At 37.9% G+C, this 21,477-nt stretch overlaps 1 protein-coding gene across 1 annotated transcript in view; it reads right to left on the bottom strand.

Annotated features, from left to right (window-relative positions):
- The window catches only part of RSPO3 (R-spondin 3), an 84,211-nt gene that overhangs the window by 25,273 nt on the left and 37,461 nt on the right, over positions 1-21,477 (bottom strand). The window contains exons 2-4 of the mRNA XM_063441170.1: positions 14,445-14,636; positions 12,490-12,636; positions 10,749-10,944 (exon numbers count right to left, since the gene is read on the bottom strand). Coding sequence (XP_063297240.1) covers positions 10,749-10,944; positions 12,490-12,636; positions 14,445-14,636 — 535 coding nt within the window. The remainder of the gene's footprint in view (positions 1-10,748; positions 10,945-12,489; positions 12,637-14,444; positions 14,637-21,477) is intronic.

The following is a 21,477-nucleotide window of genomic DNA, read 5'->3' as shown; positions in this document are numbered from 1 at the left end:
TTTGTAAATCACATATGAACACCGTGTCCGACAAACAGAGAACTAGTAACATTTAATTACGTCCAAACTCTGCCCACATATGATCACTCTTCTTTGAGATCTTGCCCATTTAAAACCAGATGCTTACGCCAAAATATGCTTGCATAATGACCTCTTGGCCTTGCGACAATATGAAAAAAAATTTTTTTGGGAAGTAATTGTTACCCTAGGTTAGGGGTCCTCAAACTCCCATGATTCTTTGAATTACATAGATAGCCGGAGAATCATGGGAGTTGTAGTTCAGCAACATCCTGTGGGCCAGAGTTTGAGGACCCCTACCCTAGGTGATTGGTAGAATATGGTCAAATAAGTTTTATATATCATAATGGTAAGTAAGACTAAAGAGCTCATATTGGGAAGGATGTTGCATTTAAGGGCTGGTTCCTAAATTGTTCGCTGTCTTCTAGGATCAGAGAATTGTTTAATCCATGAGTGAGCTAGTCAGATTTGCGAAATGTTTGTTGTCACTTATTTTAATGTTTGTTGTCACTTATTTTAATGTTTGTTGTCACTTATTTTAATGTGGCCTATGCAGGGTTTTGCAATATCATATAGCCTTGTTCTACGCAAACATTTTAACCAGTACTAGATTCTTCCTGTTTGTTTTCATGAGTTTTTTGTGCTGTTCTTTAGTGAATACTGATATCGGTTAAACAGGACTGGCCAGTGCGCAGGTTGTTGGAAAATCTGTGTATTTCAGACGTGCTTTTGGGACTTTAATTACTGGTATATCTAAGCCACCTAATTGTGCTTGCCCCAGGCTGAAATTTGCGAGTCTGCCCCAGTCTGACTATTGCACATTATTACCGTGTTAATTAAATATCCAAGCCTGTTCATTTTAGAGAAAAACACGGTTGTGAGTTAAAATAAAAAGCTGCACTTCATGTTTAGCAATGCCTGGCAAAGAATAGGATATAAACATCTGTCATCTGCCATTCATTAATATTAATTATAAATGACCACTGGGTGGTAAATTCCAAACTGAGCAGCTGTGATCTTTCCAGATCTGACCTCTTCTGCAACTATGTGAAAAAAGTGTTTTGCTCTCTTCTAGCTGAATCCAAGTTCAGAACAAAAGTGTAACATTTAGGTTAGACATCTATAACAATACAAAAATAAGCCTACTCATATAGTACCATGGCAATGTAATCTTCTGATTTATTTTTACAGCACTGCCCTTGATCGCTGTGAGATTTCAGATTAGGAAGCTAAAACATCATGTTTGATATTTAAAAATTGCAATAAAAAAAATCTTGTGTTGAAGGGTTACTTAACCCTTTTCATGTAAGAAAAGCGAAGCGAAACAGTAAAATGATGACAGAATTATTTCACGAATTGGCTTCAAGGGGTTAAATAAACCCTTTCCTGGGATGAAATGACTGATTCTGTAGTTTTCTGCTGAATAAGCATATTCCTGTTTTTTTATTTTTTATTTTACTCTCATTCCACCATCTCTTATCATCTAAGTTTAATGACCTGATGCAGGACTGACTACCCATACTGGGAGCTACTATAAGTACCGGTAATAATGCCTGCCAACAAGTGTGATATATCTCCTTAATGACATTATCTGCACCAGTGTAAGAACTAACATGTCATAGATTGTTTCACACTAAACTAAACAGTCTGATTTTTATAAATTGTAAACTATCATGAGTCTGCTTGCTCATCTCTACTGTAAGAAATGACAGAGCCATGTGTTCGCCAAACCTGTATTTCCTTAACAATTCAATCTCCGAGAGGAGAAAGTTTTATATGTGTTGGCAACTGGGCAAATGCCACCCTCTTACACCAGTTTTCTGCACATCTTGCTGTTATCCAAGATTTCTATAGTAGACCTAAAACATCCAAGATATGCACGGACATACAACTTTAAAGTGCAACATTACTGGAATCTGTGTTACCCCAAGATAGGAGAGAGGACCACTACAAAAAGGCAGATTAGCTTACATTGTACCTTCTTATTATAGTGAAGCTACTTAGCTCCTCGTAACTCCTGAAACTATCCTGCCCCAGGCCATCATCAGATTTAAAAGCAGTTTGAAAACTGGAAATAAATTAACTAAAGACTCAATTTCTATATATAAAAAATATAAACTCTCTCAAATGTAAAGCATTCATTAAATACCTTCACAGAAAATTGCATTTGCTATTTTTAGAAATACAATGATAAAATGTATTAAAAAAAGTATGTGACCATATAGTGACAAGAGAATATAATTGTATTAACATAATGATAGTATGTATATATAATATAACACAATGTTAAAGGACCACTCTATCCAGCCAGACCACTTCAGCTTAATGAAGTGGTCTGGGTGCCAGGTCCAGCTGGGGTTAACCCATTTTTTTTATAAACATAGCAGTTTCAGAGAAACTGCTATGTTTATAAATGGGTTAATCCAGCCCTCAAATCCTCTAGTGGCTGTCTCACTGACAGCCGCTAGAGGCGCTTGCGTGATTCTCACTGTGAAAATCACAGTGAGAGCACGCAAGCGTCCATAGGAAAGCATTGATAATGCTTTCCTATGAGACCGTCTGAATGCGCGCGCAGCTCTTGCCGCGCGTGCGCATTCAGCCGAATGGGAGGAGAGGAGGAGGATCGGAGGAGAAGAGCTCCCCGCCCAGCGCTGGAGAAAGGTAAATTTTAACCCCTTTCCTCTCTCCAAAGCCTGGCGGGAGGGGGTCCCTGAGGGTGGGGGCACCCTCAGGGCACTATAGTGCCAGGAAAACGAGTATGTTTTCCTGGCACTATAGTGGTCCTTTAAACACAGATTTGCACACCAGTCATGCCATAAGACTTGCTTTTCCCAAAGAAATCACAAATTTGCAGTGATGTCACTAAAGGATTCTTGGTGGGCATATGCAGTAGTTCAACAATCAACAAAGAATCAAATTTTTGCCTCATTCCATTATAAACATGGATTCCTTGGAGTTTGTGTTTGCTATACAACAGCTTTGAAACACCACTCAGGATATGTATCCCACTATCCCTCGCTTTCTCTTTCTATATATATTTCTCTCTCTATATATATATATGTATAGAGAAAGAGAGAGAGAAACATAAACCTTTTTAGTTCACTTTAAAATCAGGCAGCAATGCCTTGCACCACCATCTTTTCACCTCCAAGATCTCTTAGGGGCTAACAAATATTTGCCCAATGGTTAGAAAGATATACAACCATTCAGCATCAAAGGGAAAATAAGGGTGTATGATAGTTTACATGGATTAAAGGGTATGAATTGTATGTTCCATGGTCTCAGCACTGGTCCATGTAGATAAAACACAGAAGCATTCCTGAGATATCCTGTCTGAAACCTCAGTTTTTCCCTAAACAGAAAGTTGATGACTAATGAAGAAAGTGTATATCACAGAAAATGCTGTATATCTGTGGGCAAATCTTAATAGCAGAGCTCTATGCTGTAAATCTTAGAATGCAAGCTACTGTTCCTTGCTACCGCTTGCTTGAGATTATGTTCCATGAATTTGTGAAAATTCCAGATGTTTGAAGGAAACCTTCCTCTCTGGAAGAACGTTAGCAATTTAGCCTCAAGGTTCTATTACTTAAATTATATCAGCAAACTGAATACAGATGGCAGTTTTGTATTGTTCTACAGTTTTGCTCAATTGTGCTACATCAAATAGACCAACCGTGCAGACACACACAAATAAAATGCGAGATCTGAACTATGCAAATTGGCTCCCGGTGCCCTGAAATTACAAGAAATCATGAAAGGAGTTGGCCTAAAAGAAAAAAGTAACCTAAAGAAATGGAAGTATTTTAAGAAATAAAGTAAAATTAATTTTATCCTTTAGTGCTTATATTGTTTAGCACATTGTTCAAAACCTCATCCATCCCTTGGAATTTATTAGAGCAATTTGATCTTATGGCTTTAGTGTAGACATAACAAGAGAACACAGATAGCTAGTTAGATCAGGGTGGTCCCTACCGCCCACTAGTGGGCGGTTTGGGAATTCAGGTGAGCGCTGGTGAGTTCTGCTGAAAACACCCAGTGGGCCTTGATGGCCTTGGGCCAAGGCTGGTGGGAGCAGAGATCTCACTGGCCCGCTGGCACTTAGTTCTAGCAGAGGGAGAGAAGTGCATGGGAGGTTCTGTGATCCTCCTGCGAGCAGACTGGTCAGAGCGTTGCCGCGCGATACCATGGCAATGCTCAGATACAGTGCTGTGCTCACAGGAGGACAGGAGAGCCAACCTGCAGCAGGAGGAGCTGCAGGCTAAAGTGAACATGCCACCACTGGACCACCACTGCTTGCAGCATTGACCCCCCTCCTTGGTAAAAGGAGTAGCCTTCACACACATTCAACATCCCTTACACACACACCACACCACTCACACAAATAGCACCCTTCACACACACACTGCACCTCTTACACACACACACTACACCTTTCACACACAAACATACACACACAGCACCCTTCACACAACAAACATAGCACCTCACAGACACACATAGAAAAAAAAGTAGAATAGAAAATAGAAAAAAAGGGAAAAAATGTGATCAATATAAGTATATATATATGTTTTTAAAAACCCTCCTTTCTAAAAAAATACTAATAAATCACACTTGCTTTATAAAATTAGTTACTGCGGCACCGGCGGGCGGTAAGGAAATTTTATCATCAACAAGTAGTAATACCATTGCTGAAAGTGGTATTGGAGTTAAGTGAAGGGACATTTGTGTCTGGATCCGAAAATGCAGCTCTATATGAGATAGATATGTTAATTACAATAATGCTGAAGACAGTTAACACATATCTGAAGTAAAAAAGAAATATATGTTGTATATGAAATGTCTAATGGGAAAGCCGTATGTGACACACTATTTACAAGGTGGTAGCCTTGATAAGGTCACTAAAACACCAGAACTTTGCTATTTTGTGGTTGGTTTGTCATTTAGTGTTTACTAAATGACACTGACAAACATTCCTATTTCTTACTAATTGATCTATTACTATGCAGTATGTTTACAAAAAATCAGACCAAAATTCGGTCAAGCTCACAATCTAGGATTTCGAACTCATCTGTTTTGGCGGGCATCTTTCATCTCCTTTCTTAGCTCACTGCATCTCAGTATTGAATAGATCTTGAAAATAAAATCTACATTATATTGTTATATAATTTTTTATTTTCAGAATTATTTTTCTACAACACTATTCACAGAGCATTTTTGCATAGAAACACGTATTTTTTTTGGTGCCTCTAAAGGACATAAAACTGCCATTTCTCCAAAAAGGTACTATTTAGAGCAAAAAGCCTGCAGGGACAGACTATACTTAGTAGAACATATACATTAAGCTATAGTTGTTCTGATGACTATAGTGTCCCTTTAATGAAGTCTCTTCTCAGTACAAAATGGTCCACAATATCCTGGAGAGAACACCACTACAGCACACAATTTATTACAGGGCATTGATTTTCTTCTCCTAATGACTTTATTATAGGGCACATTTCTTACCCTAATAACTTCCTCCTAGTCCCGAGAACCTTTCTATGCAGGAAAATGTACTCAATGACTAGTATAATCACTCTTCCTCCCATCCAAGTTTAATTGAATGAAATTCAATAGATTCTTGCTATAATTAATAGTTTGTTTACAAAAGTGAACATAATATGGTGCATCCAGCAAGCTACATTCTTGTAAAAATCCCTGTAAATGTAATTGTAATTGATTACTTAATGTTGACATATCAACTAAAGTCAAATGTTAACTGGAGCTTAATCATAGGTTATCCCGTCCTTTCTACAATAAGCCAGCAAATCCATGTTTGAGCTAAGGAGGGAAGGGAAGATTGGTTGTGGTTCTGATTGACTCATTTGTACTCAAGCAGGGATATCTGTAAATCTCTGCCTGTTGGTGGTCTAATGTCTTCATACTGAATATTGCATTTGACAACCCATGTTGCATTGAGTCACGGTGCAATTGTTTTTGAAAATGGCATAATCTGGGAGGACAAGGGTAATGAGTGATCCATCAGGGAAATTCTTTTGCTACATGAAATTTGTATATATATTTTACATTGCCTGATTATCTTACTTTTAATTTAACATCATATAGCATTAAATTATGCAAATAGGGGTTAGACACATGACCCCATCCTTGGTATATTTGACTCCTTTGAAGCTCTTCTTTAGATCCAACATATTTGTTTTAAATTGCTTTAAAGCATTCTTGAATGTCAACATGTAAACAATTCCTCATTGTTTTCTACTTGTAAAGACACGTCACAATATGCATAAGCAATAAAAGAAAAAAGCAAACAAACAAACGAATGACAAAAGCACAAGAGGCGACATGATTGCATAAAGAGGTCTCTTAAATGCTCACTTCTGACCTTGTAGTATATGCAAAACATAAACAGCAGGAAATGGTAATTAGTTTTAAGTTAATTTTAGAGTCCAAGAGGCCCGGGGAACAATCACACAGTAAGGTCATTAACCACACTGGTGTCTTTAACACACAAAACACACTCCGCTCAGCTGTGTTACTGACATCTACTGTCTCCTGCCTTCAATGTTATCCTGGGCCTGATTAGTGTCCGATACACCACATAGGATGATATGTTTATTTTTTTGACTGATTAACTTGTCTTCTTTCTCTGAACCATGTGTATTATATGCACAAGAACAATCACTATTCTAATTTGTTTGTATACCTTGTTGAAATGTCACGTGACTATGATGGTACCCATAAGAGCCAGTTGTACCTTTAAATACTTCTACTCTTACGAGTGTTTGACACTGCTTGCGGTTTGTTTACGCTGTCATTTTTGATAAAGTAAGTGGAAATATACCAGAACTCATTTATTTCCATCACGAATAAACTGTGAGATTAGGCACTAATTTTCCTGTTGATTTTGTAAAATAAACATTTTGATTTTTAAAGTGAAATGATGTTTGTATTTTCTGTATTCCGAGGCAGAAGTATGATGATTTTATTATAATAAGTATTTCCTGTGACACATGCAATATATTTAAAGACCACATGAGAGTCATATTCTGAAGCAGGCATAGCGCTGGCTACATTTAAGGTATAATTAAAGATTGTTTTGCTAAAGGGCAACTCCAGGTTATCAAGTCTAAATTTTTTTAATCTAAAAAAGCAAATATTTGAATAAAATCTCATCCGTGAGGAGTACTCTTGTAATAAAATGCAAAATACAAACAAACAAAAAAACACTACAATGAGTCTCAATTCATAGAAAAATAGATTTTGACAAAATGTTTTGTTTTTTACTCGGGAAGTTTCGTTCTTATCACAAAGTGTTTTTAACTTTTCCAGTGTATTAGTCTCACCACTCCTATACTTCCTTCTCCTAAATATTAAGTAACAGCAGCTGTAGCATCCCATAACTATAAAATAAAATATTTTATTTGATATTTCTCTCTAATATTTATTTATATCTATATTTTTTTAAGGGCCCTTTTCACCAATCGCTCCTGTGCATCAAACATTTACTTGCATATTGTCTTTTTCTTGCTTATTAATTGTAGAGCACGAATGTGGGATATGTTGAAACTGTAACACTTTATAGATAGCACTTAATTGAAAATGTGCTTACATTTTTATAGTTACTCCTGTTTAGCAATATGGTAGCATTCCACCTTTTGTTACTCTTCACTTGATAAACATTTGTGATGGACATGTTTGCATCAATATTTTAAATGATGATAGTCTGTTTTCTCCAGGTGGAACAGCACCCTGTGATATCTACGATCACCAAAATGTCCATAGGACAAGTTGCCTCCAGGGGTGCTGTGTGCACCTCCCTAGTAAGTATATCTGTGAGAATAAGCTACCTTGCATGTATAAAGTAAGTAAAGGTTGAGTGTTTATCTCTTTCCCTAGTGTGTTATGGTCTACATGAACTGTACCAAAACATGAATGAAACCCAATTTGTCCATCTAATTTCATCGACTAAGCTATCCCATTTACCATAGACTTCTCTGTCCCTTCCCCCTGGTATAAGATTTCTCGTTATTCCCAGGTATGGCTGAGAGTTTTCTAGTGTTCAGCAGCTCTGTTAATGTTTTCACACATTAAATTGATTTGATACAGGTTTTATTTAAATAATGTTTAATTGAATGCACAGCTAATTATGTAAGAATAGAATAGTTAACGAGCCTGAATTTCTACAAATATCTTTGCAAATAAAACACTGTACCACAGTGCACATTTAGCAAATTAATTCTGATTTAATTTACTTATATATGTAATGTGAGAGGAAAACTTCTGCTTTAGCTATATTTGAAAATGGAGCCAGATCCTGGGACCCATGTAAGTGACAAACTAATTAAAAACAGTTTGATTGCTAATCGTGGGATGATACCACAATCTCACCATAGTGGTTATGGAGCTTAGACTCTCCCTTTCAATAGAGACTTATGCCGAACTATTTAGGAATAGAGATGTCCCGAACAGTTCGCCGGGAACTATTCGCCGGCGAACATAGCTTGTTCGCGGTCGCCGCGGCGGGTGAACATATTCGATGTTCGGTCCGCCCCCTATTCGTCATCATTGAGTAAACTTTGACCCTGTACCTCACAGTCAGCAGACACATTCCAGCCAATCAGCAGCAGACCCTCCCTCCCAGACCCTCCCACCTCCATGACGAATAGGGGGCGGACCGAATATTGCATATGTTCGCCCGCTGCAGCGACCGTGAACAAGCTATGTTCGCTGGCGAACAGTTCCTGGTGAACTGTTCGGGACATCTCTATTTAGGAAGGAACTGGGGTTGTCCCCAACACACAGACCATGCTCTTATCACTCACACTGATAATGCAAATTTTACACTTGTGCATTAATTTAAGCTGTTGTGGTTAAGTTGTTTAGAGTGCCCTTTAATACCACTATGGGTGAGTAAAGGCATTGCATCTTTACTTATATTTGTGCTTCAAACATTTACTGCTTTTTTCAAGTTACACCATATGGATATGGTTAACAATTTAATATAGTTCCCTCTTTATTCTTGGAAAAAGATAAAGATTCTATAAAAATATATAAAAAAAAAAAAAAAAAAAACAATTCTCTATTCTGCTTTGTAAATGCAGTTTCGGAAACCTCACAATACATTTCTTACCAAAATGTCGAAGTTTTAAAACAGAGTTGGGACTCTACATTGACAGGATAAATTATTGAAGAATAAAGTGGATTAACTCAAGATTTTCATTGAGCACATCATTAGATTTCATAGCAAGTCTGCTGCCTTTCTGTGTTACATCAGAACGAATCTGTGATGAGTGTGAGTGGGTGGATGAGAAGAGAATTTAACACTTAATATTTTAAGCCTCTCGGTATTATATTACATTATCTCCAGCTAAAGTAACATTTACTCTAATCTTGATGCATGGTTTGGGGAATTTTTTCCTCTACATATTTTTGAACTGCAATCAAAGTATGATAAAACACAGTGAGTACAAGCCAACTGCATACTTATCAAATCCTCCTGCCCAGAACTTTCACAAACATTGCATGTAAATGCTCCTCTCCCACCAGCTGAACCACACATATTCACTAATATAACAATCAGTTTTTCTGACAGGGGAGTATATTAGGACCGAGCAACTTCATTCTGGGGAATCATGTCAATTCTAATTCAGGCATGTTGATTGTCTCTACACAAACAAGTGCTGATAAATTTACTGAATAATCCACAAAGTTTACATCATTTCTTATTCTTAGAAATCACACTTTTTTTTCTTTCCATTTCTCTAGGACTGCGTCTAGCAATTCAACCAAAGATTACAAAATAACGTTATAGAATTTATCCTTAATTATGTTAGAACATATTCTACAATTGTGTAAAACTCTCGTCATATGATGGTTCATTGTCCGTGCATGACAACAGACGGTCCCTTACACATTTCGCTCTTCGTCTGCAAGAATTTAATTTACAAATAAAATGACTATTGCAACTCACTACTGTATTGATTATATTGGCACATTGTTTCATTGTTCTAATGGTTTTATTTTCCTTTACAGAATAGTAGTTAGAGCTCTCTGACTGAGTATAGTTTAAATGATAACTAATATATGTAGAATTGATGCAAGGTCTGGTTAACGTTATTCTTTAACCTGCTCAAAAGTCGGCGATGTCACTGTCTCACCCCCAAAAATACAAGCATAACAATGAGAAATTTGACAGCTAGTAGAGGGTACATGCAGCATACACTAATACATCTAGTTGCCTAGTTTGACTCTACATATCTGTTTTATTTATGTGATTTTTCAAATAAAACAAATGTATTTTAGAATGATTTCTTGTTGTATGTATTTGCTTAATATGTCTAAATAAAATCCATGCTGCTGTAATTTATTAATTTATATAAAATATTACATGGCTTTATAAGAATTGGTATGGTCACAAGGTGGACAAAAAAACTAAAAACAAAACATAATGATTTATTTGCTTTACCAAACTATAATTGTTTGGTAACCCCTGCAAATACATATGGAACATATGGGAGGGTAGACGTATGGGGGGTGGCAGGGGATAGACTATGAGGGGTGGCGGGGGATAGACGTATGGGGGAGGGGCTTCAGGGCAATTTTGGAACCGGGGCCCCGTGGTTTCTAGTTACACCTCTGAATGGATGGGATGTGTTTCTCAGGAAAGAACCTGTTTCTTTTTGTAAATAATACATAATATAGAGTCATTGAAGTTACATTATAATGGACATTACCTTTTCCTGTCTGGACACTTCTTTTTCTTCACTATGCATTTCCTTGTCTCAGTTGTTGGTGGACACAGTGTACCCCTTGCTGAAGGTTGCTGCACAATCTCCCGAACTCTGGTTTCATTTCCTCTTTTGAAGTCACAAGTCTTACCCTTCTTTGTACAAGGACCCCAAGGACCCCACTCACTGACGATACAGTGCACTGTTAGAATAAAAATCAAGATTAGCTTCACAGTCGCCTAAATATTTCAATCTATTTGTCAATTATTAAACTAGAGGGGTGCTGATTGACTGGGCCTATAAAATGGTGTTTTTGCAAATTTTGCATAGCACTCTGGGTAGTTTGTGGAATTGTATTCATTCAGAGTTCCTGTGTATAGAGCACACATTATTTTCATTGCTAGATGCTACTCTTCAGTATTTTAGAATATACAATAATCACTACGTTTTCTTAAATCTTTTTTTTCCCAGCGCAACATTATGAAAAGAGAGAGACAGCTTCAGAAAAATTCATTGCTGCCACAGGATTGGGTATCTCTTATAATCATACACTGTTCCCCCATATCTGAATTTAGCCAACATGAGGGGCAGACTGTACACAGCACATGATAACTAATGTAGGATTATAGGATTCAAGTAATGCAAAGTGTACACATTGGGATATATAGTCTTCCTATGGTGCTTCCTGATTCTTGCCCCATCAACTGCTCAAACAAGAGTTCCGGCTGCTGCTTTCAGCCATGATTGGCTATTGGAACAGCTTTTGCAGCTCTACAGAAGCTGTAACCTCGGCAGCTGGCATGACAGGATCCTCAGAAAAACAAGTGACAGGAGATATGGCAAAAGGACAGAGAACTTTGGATGACAATAAGATAGAAATTAGGAAGATGAGAAAAACAGAAAGAAAGTAACAGAAGAAAAGTCAGTCCCCACACAAGAAGCAGAGGAATGACAAGGAAGGCCAGCAAATGGAAAGGACTTGAAAGAGTCTTAAGAAGAAGCTAGAATGAATATACTCTCATTATGTAACTGGCAAGAGATGTTAATTTGCTATGTGTAGTACTGCAATGCAAATCATTATATGTTCTTTGCTATTAGAGCAAAAAAAACAAATACAAAACAAAACAAAACAAAAACCCACAAGGGTCTAAAAGCCAGCAATATACACATTAAATATTTTTAAATGCAAATTGAACTTAAAACGTCCCGTCTCTTTTGAGCATAGTACGTCCCAGCATGCATCTGCCCTAGTCGTTCTGACTGTATCTTGTTTTCTTTATAACAAGAAGAGGAACTAGAAAGTCCGATCAAGAAACCAAAATACCCAAAGTGTAATGAACTTCAGGCTGCTATAAATCTATTATTACATATATCATGAAAACTGTTCTTTTTCCAAGTCACAAGTCACCTCTAATGACAAAAAAAATCCTACTTTTTTCTCAAGAATATTTTTTTCAATCCCTCTCTGTATTAATATTATAATTTTTTTTCAGATTTATTTTAAGATCTGCTGTGATATATTTGACACCCCTGTTTATGTCTTCTCTCACATTTCCACCTCGTTTGTCTACTCCATATAGGGTTTACATCATTCGAGATTTGTTTTTCAAACAAAAGAAACTGGTAAGTATCAAAGAATACAAGACAACGCAAAAGAATCATGCAAAATAATAACTGTAGTAAAAAAAAAAAGAGGAAAAAAAATCCTAGATCTCCTTATCATATGGATGGATATAAGAACACTCACCTATGTTACTGCACTCCATGCTGTGGTTGTTATTTTCAAAGCCTTCTGGACATGTTTCAAGGCATTTTCCACTGTGTAAGTAAAATCCACCCTTGCATTTTGTGCAGAAATTTTTGTGGAAACATGTTTCGCAATCAGCTTTACATTCTAAAAATATAAAATAGACAGTCATATCCTTCAATTCCACATGTTACCTCTAATGCATTCTTTGGTTAATCCTATCTAAAAGCAGAACATTAGACTGACAGAAACGCCATATAGTAACAGACACTCTCCCTTTACTTTAACAAAATGGACTCAAACAGCCTCAGTATTCACATTCCGCTCACTGGTGCTCTGCCGAATCACTTGAAAAAGCCCCTCAGTTGCCGAAATGCGGTATGTTGTTTTAAACCATTGTTTTTAAGCCTTAAAGGACCACTCTAGTGCCAGGAAAGCATACTCGTTTTCCTGGCACTAGAGTGCCCTGAGGGTGCCCCCACCCCCAGGGACCCCCTCCCGCCCGGCTCTGGAAAGGGGAAAGAGGTTAAATCTTACCTTTTTCCAGCGCTGGGCGGAGAGCTCTCCTCCTCCGATCCGCCTCTTCTCCTCCCCGTCGGCTGAATGCGCACGCGCGGCAAGAGCTGCGCGCGCATTCAGCCGGTCACATAGGAAAGCATTCATAATGCTTTCCTATGGACGCTTGCGTGCTCTCACTGTGATTTTCACAGTGAGAATCACGCAAGCGCCTCTAGTGGCTGTCAGTGAGACAGCCACTAGAGGAAAAAGGGGAAGGCTTAACTAATTGATAAACATAGCAGTTTCTCTGAAACTGCTATGTTTATAAAACAATTAGTTAACCCTAGCTGGACCTGGCACCCAGACCACTTCATTAAGCTGAAGTGGTCTGGGTGCCTAGAGTGGTCCTTTAAAGTAAATTTTACTTTCACTCTACTTTGTGTTTGTCTATTTTTTTTAGACCTTTTATGCTATTAGCTGCTTTTGGTTTTAGGTTATTTTTTATCTTTTATTTGTTCCTGGCACATCAATATTGAACATACTTACCTGATATGAATACCCTAGAGAGTACTCCTCTTTGGAAGATCCTTGGTGGGGATTATACCACCCAAGCGCTAACATCTGAGCAGGATCTAGTGCTCTACTAAATGTGTATAGAATACACATATCCTTCAGTGGGGATTGTGGGGATTGTACCGCTGCATGCTGTTATACTTAGAGCTGGTTTTATGGCTCTCTCAAATGTGAGTGATATACCATATACTTTTCTATTGTGTGTCCTGCACCCAGTTCCTAATGCTCTGCACCATCACTGGTTATATTCTATTTTATTCCATATACTTCCACTATTTGAAGTCTGGACGACTACCAACTAAGAACATATTCCAGCACTTGTGGACTTATTGGACTTTATATCAGCGCAACCTACATCTATTATCTCTATAAATGAATGCTTAAAGTACTATTTTGCAAGCCAGTGGCACCTTCACAGAGATCTTTATAAAATCTCCAAAAATGTTATAAGTCACCAGGAAATGTCCTTTAATCCGTTGTCCATTGTGAAGACTCACAATGCAGTTTAATATCATCATCTAAGGTATTTTTTTGTAAAATTGATTGTATTTTGTAATAGTTAAGAGATTAATTAACCATTTAATAGTAACAACCTGGTCTTAAATGAAAAATAATTTATGAATAATCTTTATCTATAGAGATAAGTATCAACAATCAATCTCTAACTGGGCTTGTGTATATTATGTAAATTTGTAAATGGAGTACTAGAAAAAATGCTTTAACAAAGATTTGAAACCACTCTTCATAGTTTTCATTAATTGTGCATAATGTTTAATTTAGAGAACTGTAATATACTAATATGTATAAGGGCAGCAAATGCTCTACCATGTAGAGATACATCAACATTTAGATAAACACACAGAAGGCAAATTGATACCACTTACTTGTACATTTATTTATTTCTGGAGATCTCATTCCAAAGTATCCACTTGGACAAGAGGGCAGGCAAACCCCAACTTGCTTCATGCCATTCCTCACCAGAGCAAAAAATAGTCGAGGTTTACATGACAAACAGCCATTGTAGTCAGAACATGTAGCACACCCTCCTTGGCAACCCTGGCTGACATTTGGATGCACTGAAGAAACAAGACAATAAGATGGATGTTAATGTGACATATGCCATGGTTTGGCAGTAAACAAATTGATTTCAAACAGTAAAACAGTACCACATAGTAAGCCAAAGGAAACATCACAATTTGCGAATTTTGCAGAGTGTGTGGATCAGTGTAAAACAGATCCACATACAAATGCATTACAATCTGCCTCAATTGAAAATGTGATTAATGGTTACTTGGATCCCTGATGATCCAGCTTTGGAGATCCACAGAAGGTCCTAAAGGAGATCCATTGAATGTATTAAAAGTCTGACTTTTAATTGCTAAGCTGAATCTCCAGCTAGGAGCTTCTGTTACCCATAAACCCATAAAGTGCCTAGTCAGCTCATCGACTGGGAGCTTCAGCTGATCACGCTCAATCAATGATCTAAGCCCTGCACAACCTGGCTTATCTAAGGCAGAAAGCTTCCACAGACTAGTGGACTCCAAGTAAGAAGTCAAACTGTTAGCAAACAAATTGATTCGTTATATTGGAGGGTGCCAGTGTGCTGTGGTGATTATGTTTTGCTTTTTCCAAGAACAGTTCTTGGGCAAAGTTCTAAAAGTAAAACAATAGACAGGAGCATGGCATTGTTTTCTAGAGTGGTAGCTCCACTTTATAACTTTGCCTCAAAATTGTTCTTGATCCATAATGCCCGCTTTCTTTTTTCTTATAATTGCAAATAATCCAGAATAGGAAGAGAGTATTTCTGGTTAGGATTTTGTTTTTGTATTTTTTTTTCCCAAATTGAACGAGCTGGCGGAATACTCTCCTTTTGGAGGATTTGGAGCGCGCTGACCATCTTTTATTTCTTGTATTTGTGATTAAATGCATTTTCAAGTTACACCACAAATAAAAATGTTAGAATGATTGCGTCAGAAAAAAAGTGCTACTATGAGAGATATAAGTAAAAAAAAATCATTAAGAAAAAAGTAAAGTTCAATTCATGTAAAAAAGCTGAATTATATAATGCTATTTATACAATATAGCTATAAAACATATACATATAAAAAAGCTGTTTACGTTCCCAACTATTTAGTGTCTCCACTGATTATCAACTGAGCTCATCAAGCAATGCACAAATTACAACATGATCCGGCCAATTCTCGTTATGACTAAGATATATAACAGGGATATACAAATACATGAAATGTCATTATTTGAGTTGCTGTTTCATTCCTCTCCAGACAATTTTCAAATAAAATAAATATATTCCATATTGTAGCATATTTTATGAATTTGAGTTCATATGGCATGCACGTTATAGATCTTATCCAGCCGAATGAAAACAAAATGACACAAGAACCGAGTATTTAAAGTGTAACTGGAAGATTGGCAGTCATGCTCTTTTAGAATAAAACAATAATCAATGTTCTACTATCTAAACTGGCAATACATCATCGAGGGGGTAAAAGAACTGGAGATTTGAATGTTTTTGTATTTAAAAAAAATGCTTTTTCTCCAACTATACATTTGTTAGTAATTGTATGGTATCCAGTTAAAAGAGCTTCTCTTTTTGAGCTTTTAGTTTTAAACATTGTTATTTACACTGTTACATTTTAGGGTGTTTTTATGTATTATTACTCCTTCCTTTAATTTGTTGAATAATGACAGTGGCTTTTTACCTAGTGTTCAGATTTCTACAATATCCTAAGTAATAGACAAATAGACGATGGATGGATTGATGGGTGGATGGATGGACAGACAGGCAAGCACACACCCGGCAAGGTTGGTTGGAGGTGCTTAAATCCAGGCATATTTGATCTTTTGTCCAGGGTAAAGGCATACATGGCAATATGTGTATGTGTTACAGTTTTACTCGTCTGATAATTCCTCACTAATCCATCAATTATTCCCTTGGAACTTAACACCATGCCCATTGGAACGCTTGATGATGGTTAGTGTGACTATAAAACAGATTCTATATTTTTTAATTGGCTGCACATTAATGTTTTTTCACTTGATTTAATGCTCCTTGCAATTGCCCCCCTACCTGTCAGACAAATGTCAAATTCACTTTTGAATTAGTTCCATCGCTTGTCCCTAACTTACAAGAGAATATTGACAATTGACTCACTAATGTTTGGTAAATGCTAAATATGATACTGATTTGCCTTCTAATTTGCACTCTGCGTTGCCACCTCTGTCTCTATTTTTATTCCTAACTTTATGTTCAACGATTAGGCTATTAGGGTGTATTAGCTTCTTTGGACCTCTGCAAGTTACATATATCAATAATTGTAATATGACACTCACAGGCAAATAGCTTGGTGAAGAACTAAAGTATCAGTGTCTTTAAATACATTTAAATAAAAGAGCACAACATTTGGTTATACACTCACTTTTGACATTTTTATTTTTTTGGTGATTGTTGGTCTTATACAGGCTGTAGTTGTGTTAGCTTTTAAAAACAATGAATTTGACGAATATCTTGGCCACTCTCGTGTTTGTTGAAAGAAGGTAAAAAATAACTCCCCTTTATTGTAGGGTTTACTTGAAATACTTAGAAAAATCTGTTACTCTGGAAACAGTTAATTATGTTAAGTGAATACAGAGGCAAGTATAAAATAGTTCTCACACAGTCCCCTGTTGAAAGAGGAATAATGTTTCAAAGAGCTACATGAGGATTTTGTGTGCATATTCAATTCTACCAAGTCACATTCCTTAGCACCATATCACTCACATGTCCTTGATAGGGAACCTATAGTTCCAAAAATAATATTTATTTTACAGGGGGACTAAGTTATTACCATAACTACTGTCCACCCCATTACAAGACGGAAAAGCTATTAAAATATATTTTTCTTACTTTGCTTCCAGTGTCAATACATCGCTAAAGCTGCCCGATCCGCCTCCTGCGACATCACGCTGACTCCTCTTCCAATCCAATGGTTCTCATAGAGAATTTTTTGAATATGATTGACAATGGAGAAGCTTATATATTATAATAATGGGTTGAATGGTTCTTATCTGCCGTCACATTCTATGTTTTTATGTTTTTTTTTTTTTTTTTACATTTGAATTTTATTGAATTTTATGCGCATGGGCAAATATTCATATCAGGGTATGGAAGTTAGAAAAGAAAGAAAAATAAGCAATAAACAACCATTTGACATAACGATATACAGTAAGTTGGGCTCTGTATTGGGTTCTATCCTGGGCAGTATATCATGCAGTGTATTGGGCATGGGGCGTTCTAGGTTGGACAGTCTGTGTATACCTCAGTGAGGTTTGGACCGGTGGTGCTTCCCTCTGGCATGTGCCTATGGTGCTGGCAAGTATGACCGTGATACAGTGCCGGTGAAGGGTGAGCGAGTGAGCCCGTGTGAAGGACGGGGATCAGGGTAGTGACAGGCAGTCAGAAATCAGGGCAGTCCCTGGGTTTTAGTCTCTGTTGATGATCCGTGTGTGCTCTGCTCTCTCGGCGTTCCGCTGTGCTCAGTCTGCGAATTCCCGGGTAGTCATTCCTGGGGTATTTTCGCAGCTTGTCTTCCCCTGTTGCTCCCCTCTCTTCTCCTGTGCGGTTATTCGTGTTCAACCTTGCCGGCGAGTGCTCTCCAGCCATGCAGCATCTTCATTTCTCTGGATCCTCATCCGAGGTAAGTGTGAGGGTTTTGCCTTCGTGTGGCACCATCAGGGTTCCATCAGCTCCCCAGCGGTACCTCACCGCGTTGTCTCTCAGTTTTTTTGCTATTAGGGCCAGTTTTCTTTTCTCTAGGAGTGCAGCAAAGGGGATGTCACTAAAGAGCATGATGTTAGCTCCTTCAAATTTCGCGCTCCCCATCTCTCTGGAGCGTGACATAATGGCCGCTCGTACGGCTGTGTCTCTGGTTACTATTATGGTGTCTCTGGGTGCAGCCTCTGGTGCCAACGGGGCTTTCCTGACTCTAAAGGCCGCCGTAATTATTGTAGGGTCTGTTTGGCCCTGCAGGCCAATGGATGCGAGGAGCTTTTGTGTGTATGATAAAAGTGCGTCCCCTTTAATGGCCTCGGGTACCCCCCTCAAGCGCACATTGCGGCGTCTATGCCTGGCCTCGAGGGTCGCCACCGAGTGGTGTAATCTTTGTACCTGCTGGGTCAAGCCGTCCACGGTGTCTTCAGTGGCTAGTAGCCGGGTTTCCCGGGCATTGCCTGTTTCCTCCACCACTTGGAGTTTGTTTTGTAGTGCCCCCATTTCCTGCTTAATGTCTCGGAGGTCCGACTTCCAGATTTGTCTCATCTCCAGGAGCATGTGTTTAATGTCCCCCTTAGTTGCTGGGGACGAGTCTTCGTCGGAGTTAGCTTCCCGGTAAATGTCTCCCCGCCTCGGAGAGTTAGGGGATGCTTCCCTCTCCTCGTGGGAGTCTTCCAACGAGTCTGCTGTGCGGCCTTCCACGGGCGCCATTTTCGGCGGCGCTTGCGGGGCATGCCGCTCAAATGAGAGCCTAATGTCTCTTTGTGTGGTGATTTCAGGCGCTTGAAATTTGCGGTGTTTGCGCCCCTTTTGCCTCTGGTGGGGTGGGATTGTGGCGGGTTCTCTCCAGGTGCAATTTTCGTCTTGGTAGGTGATTATTCGTTGTGATTTAGCAGAGCTCCACAGAAACACGTCTGTGCAGTCTCTAGGTTGGCCACGCCCCATGTTTTTATGTTTAATTTAAGTGTTAGTAGTAGACCTCAGTCATTATCTACACTCCTTCAGGAAGAGTTCAATGATCAGAAATCTATACCATCTTTCCAATGCTTTCTATAACACATGCTTTTCCCTGCCAATATAAGTGATTCAGGCTCCTGCATACATTTTATCCAGGCACATCATTAATTCTCTTGAATTCCAGCAACTTATGACTTTGATTTTATCACATTGGCAACAGGAAGGAAATCAGTTACCCTGTTGGTTGATTGTATTTATTCAATAAAATATATTATGGAGGAGTTCTCTTTGTGCTTACTTCTACTGTTCTGATCTTCAAATATGGTGTTTACATGGCACTTCTTATGGGTTTCACGATACTATCTCCACTAATTCACCCAAGAATTAAAGTGTATTTTTATATAAGCTTCATGCTTACACTAAGTGCATACTTTAATAACTTTTTGTATATATATCGAGATATGTTCTAAATCCCTTGAATGCGACAGAGCGCTCTGGACACTGTAGTGCTTCACTTGTTTTATCTTACGTAAATTGTCTGCGAATGTAAGCAAAGCGACAATTAAACGTATTTGAATTATTATCAAACTCTGTTTTATAGAGCAAGAGCAGTACCTTCCACTGGGAGACAGGTTTGCACAAATACCATAGCCTGTTCTTTTGGTGAAGTGCTCTGTGGAACTCAGTTTGGTATCTGGATCCAAGGAGAAATTTGACTACCAATTTGGGGTAAGAAGGACTTTTTTGCCTAGTTTGTTGCAAATGGGAAAGCATTTAATACATTTTTTTTGCGTTTTTGTTTTTAACTTCTTTTTGATCAACAGTAAAAACAAATGTAAGAAAGGCTGCACTTGATGGGCACAAGTTTTCTTTTAGCCCATGTAATTATGTAACTTTTAGACACTGATACCAATTCAAATACAACTTCCCTGTTACATTATAATAATGGGAATATTATACCTAAAGGGATACAATATGCATCAAAACAGCTTTAGCTTAATTAAGCAATTTTAGTATATAGATCATGCTCCTGCAGTTTCACTGCTCAATACTGTGCCATTTAGGAGCTAAATCACTGTGTCTCTGTCTAGGCAGCCCTACCAACACTTCCCCTAGCTGTGACAAACACAGTCCACATGAAAATAAGTGATTTGATTTCAAATCAAATGTTAACTTACTTTGAAAGTTTAAATCTCCTACTATGAAAATTGAGTTTTAATCACACACATGCTTCTGTAGCCTCTAGAAGGCTTTTAAAAGAGCAGGAGATAAGAAATTCTAAATTAAACAGCCTTTGTCATAAAGGAAGTATAAACATTAGATGTCTCTTTACAAAAAGTGTTTAGGAAACTGAGCAAGTCACATTCAGGGAAGTGACAATTATTATGTAGTGTAATTCTGTATAATGCCAGATTTTTGAATAAAAGGTTTTGAATAAAGACCAGATACAATGCACATCAGCTCTATCTCTCATTCTAAAAAGTGGTGCAAATATGTACAAGGGGAGGCTTCACCTGCCAGTTCCAATGGTTTCCATGGTGATTTCCCAACTTTTACTATTATGGACCACTTTTTAGATTACAGCACTGATAAATCTCACCCACGTATCCAACTGCCAAATATCACTGGACATGGTAAGGCACCTAACAATAAACATGGATGTAGTTTCATGTAAACTGTTGTGCTTGGCCTGTGCTTTAGCATGTTATTTAACCCTGCAATGTTTGACATGGCATCTAAATTTTGTCTATCTGAATTTTGTGATCTGTCTTCTGTATAACACTAAACATATTTTTAGGAATACAACTAGCCACCACAAAATTCCGAACTTCTCTGGTACTCAAAGGGTTGGCTGGCTTATGCTGGCTTATCTTAGCAACAAAAAGAGTAATTAACCCCTTAAGGACAGAGGCAATTATACAAGTTCTGAACCATAATTTACCTCTTTCATATTTAAGTACACCCACATTTATATTATATGTTTGTATGCTGTGATTTCCCACAAGTACAATGATGCTCCCCATGTACAGGCTTCATGGTGTTTTGGAAAGTTATAGGGTCAAATATAGTGGCTGGGTTTGCTGGGTTTGCCAGTCTGGCCAGTATGTTGCCTATGAGACTTCCAGGAATGAAAATTACCCCCATCATGGCATACCATTTACAAAGGTAGACAGCTAAAAGTATTCAATATG

This window comes from Pelobates fuscus, chromosome 2 (assembly GCF_036172605.1).
Source record: "Pelobates fuscus isolate aPelFus1 chromosome 2, aPelFus1.pri, whole genome shotgun sequence".
NCBI lineage: Eukaryota > Metazoa > Chordata > Amphibia > Anura > Pelobatidae > Pelobates > Pelobates fuscus.
Note: the sequence above shows the minus strand (reverse complement) of the source record. Positions and strands in the feature narration are given on the sequence as shown.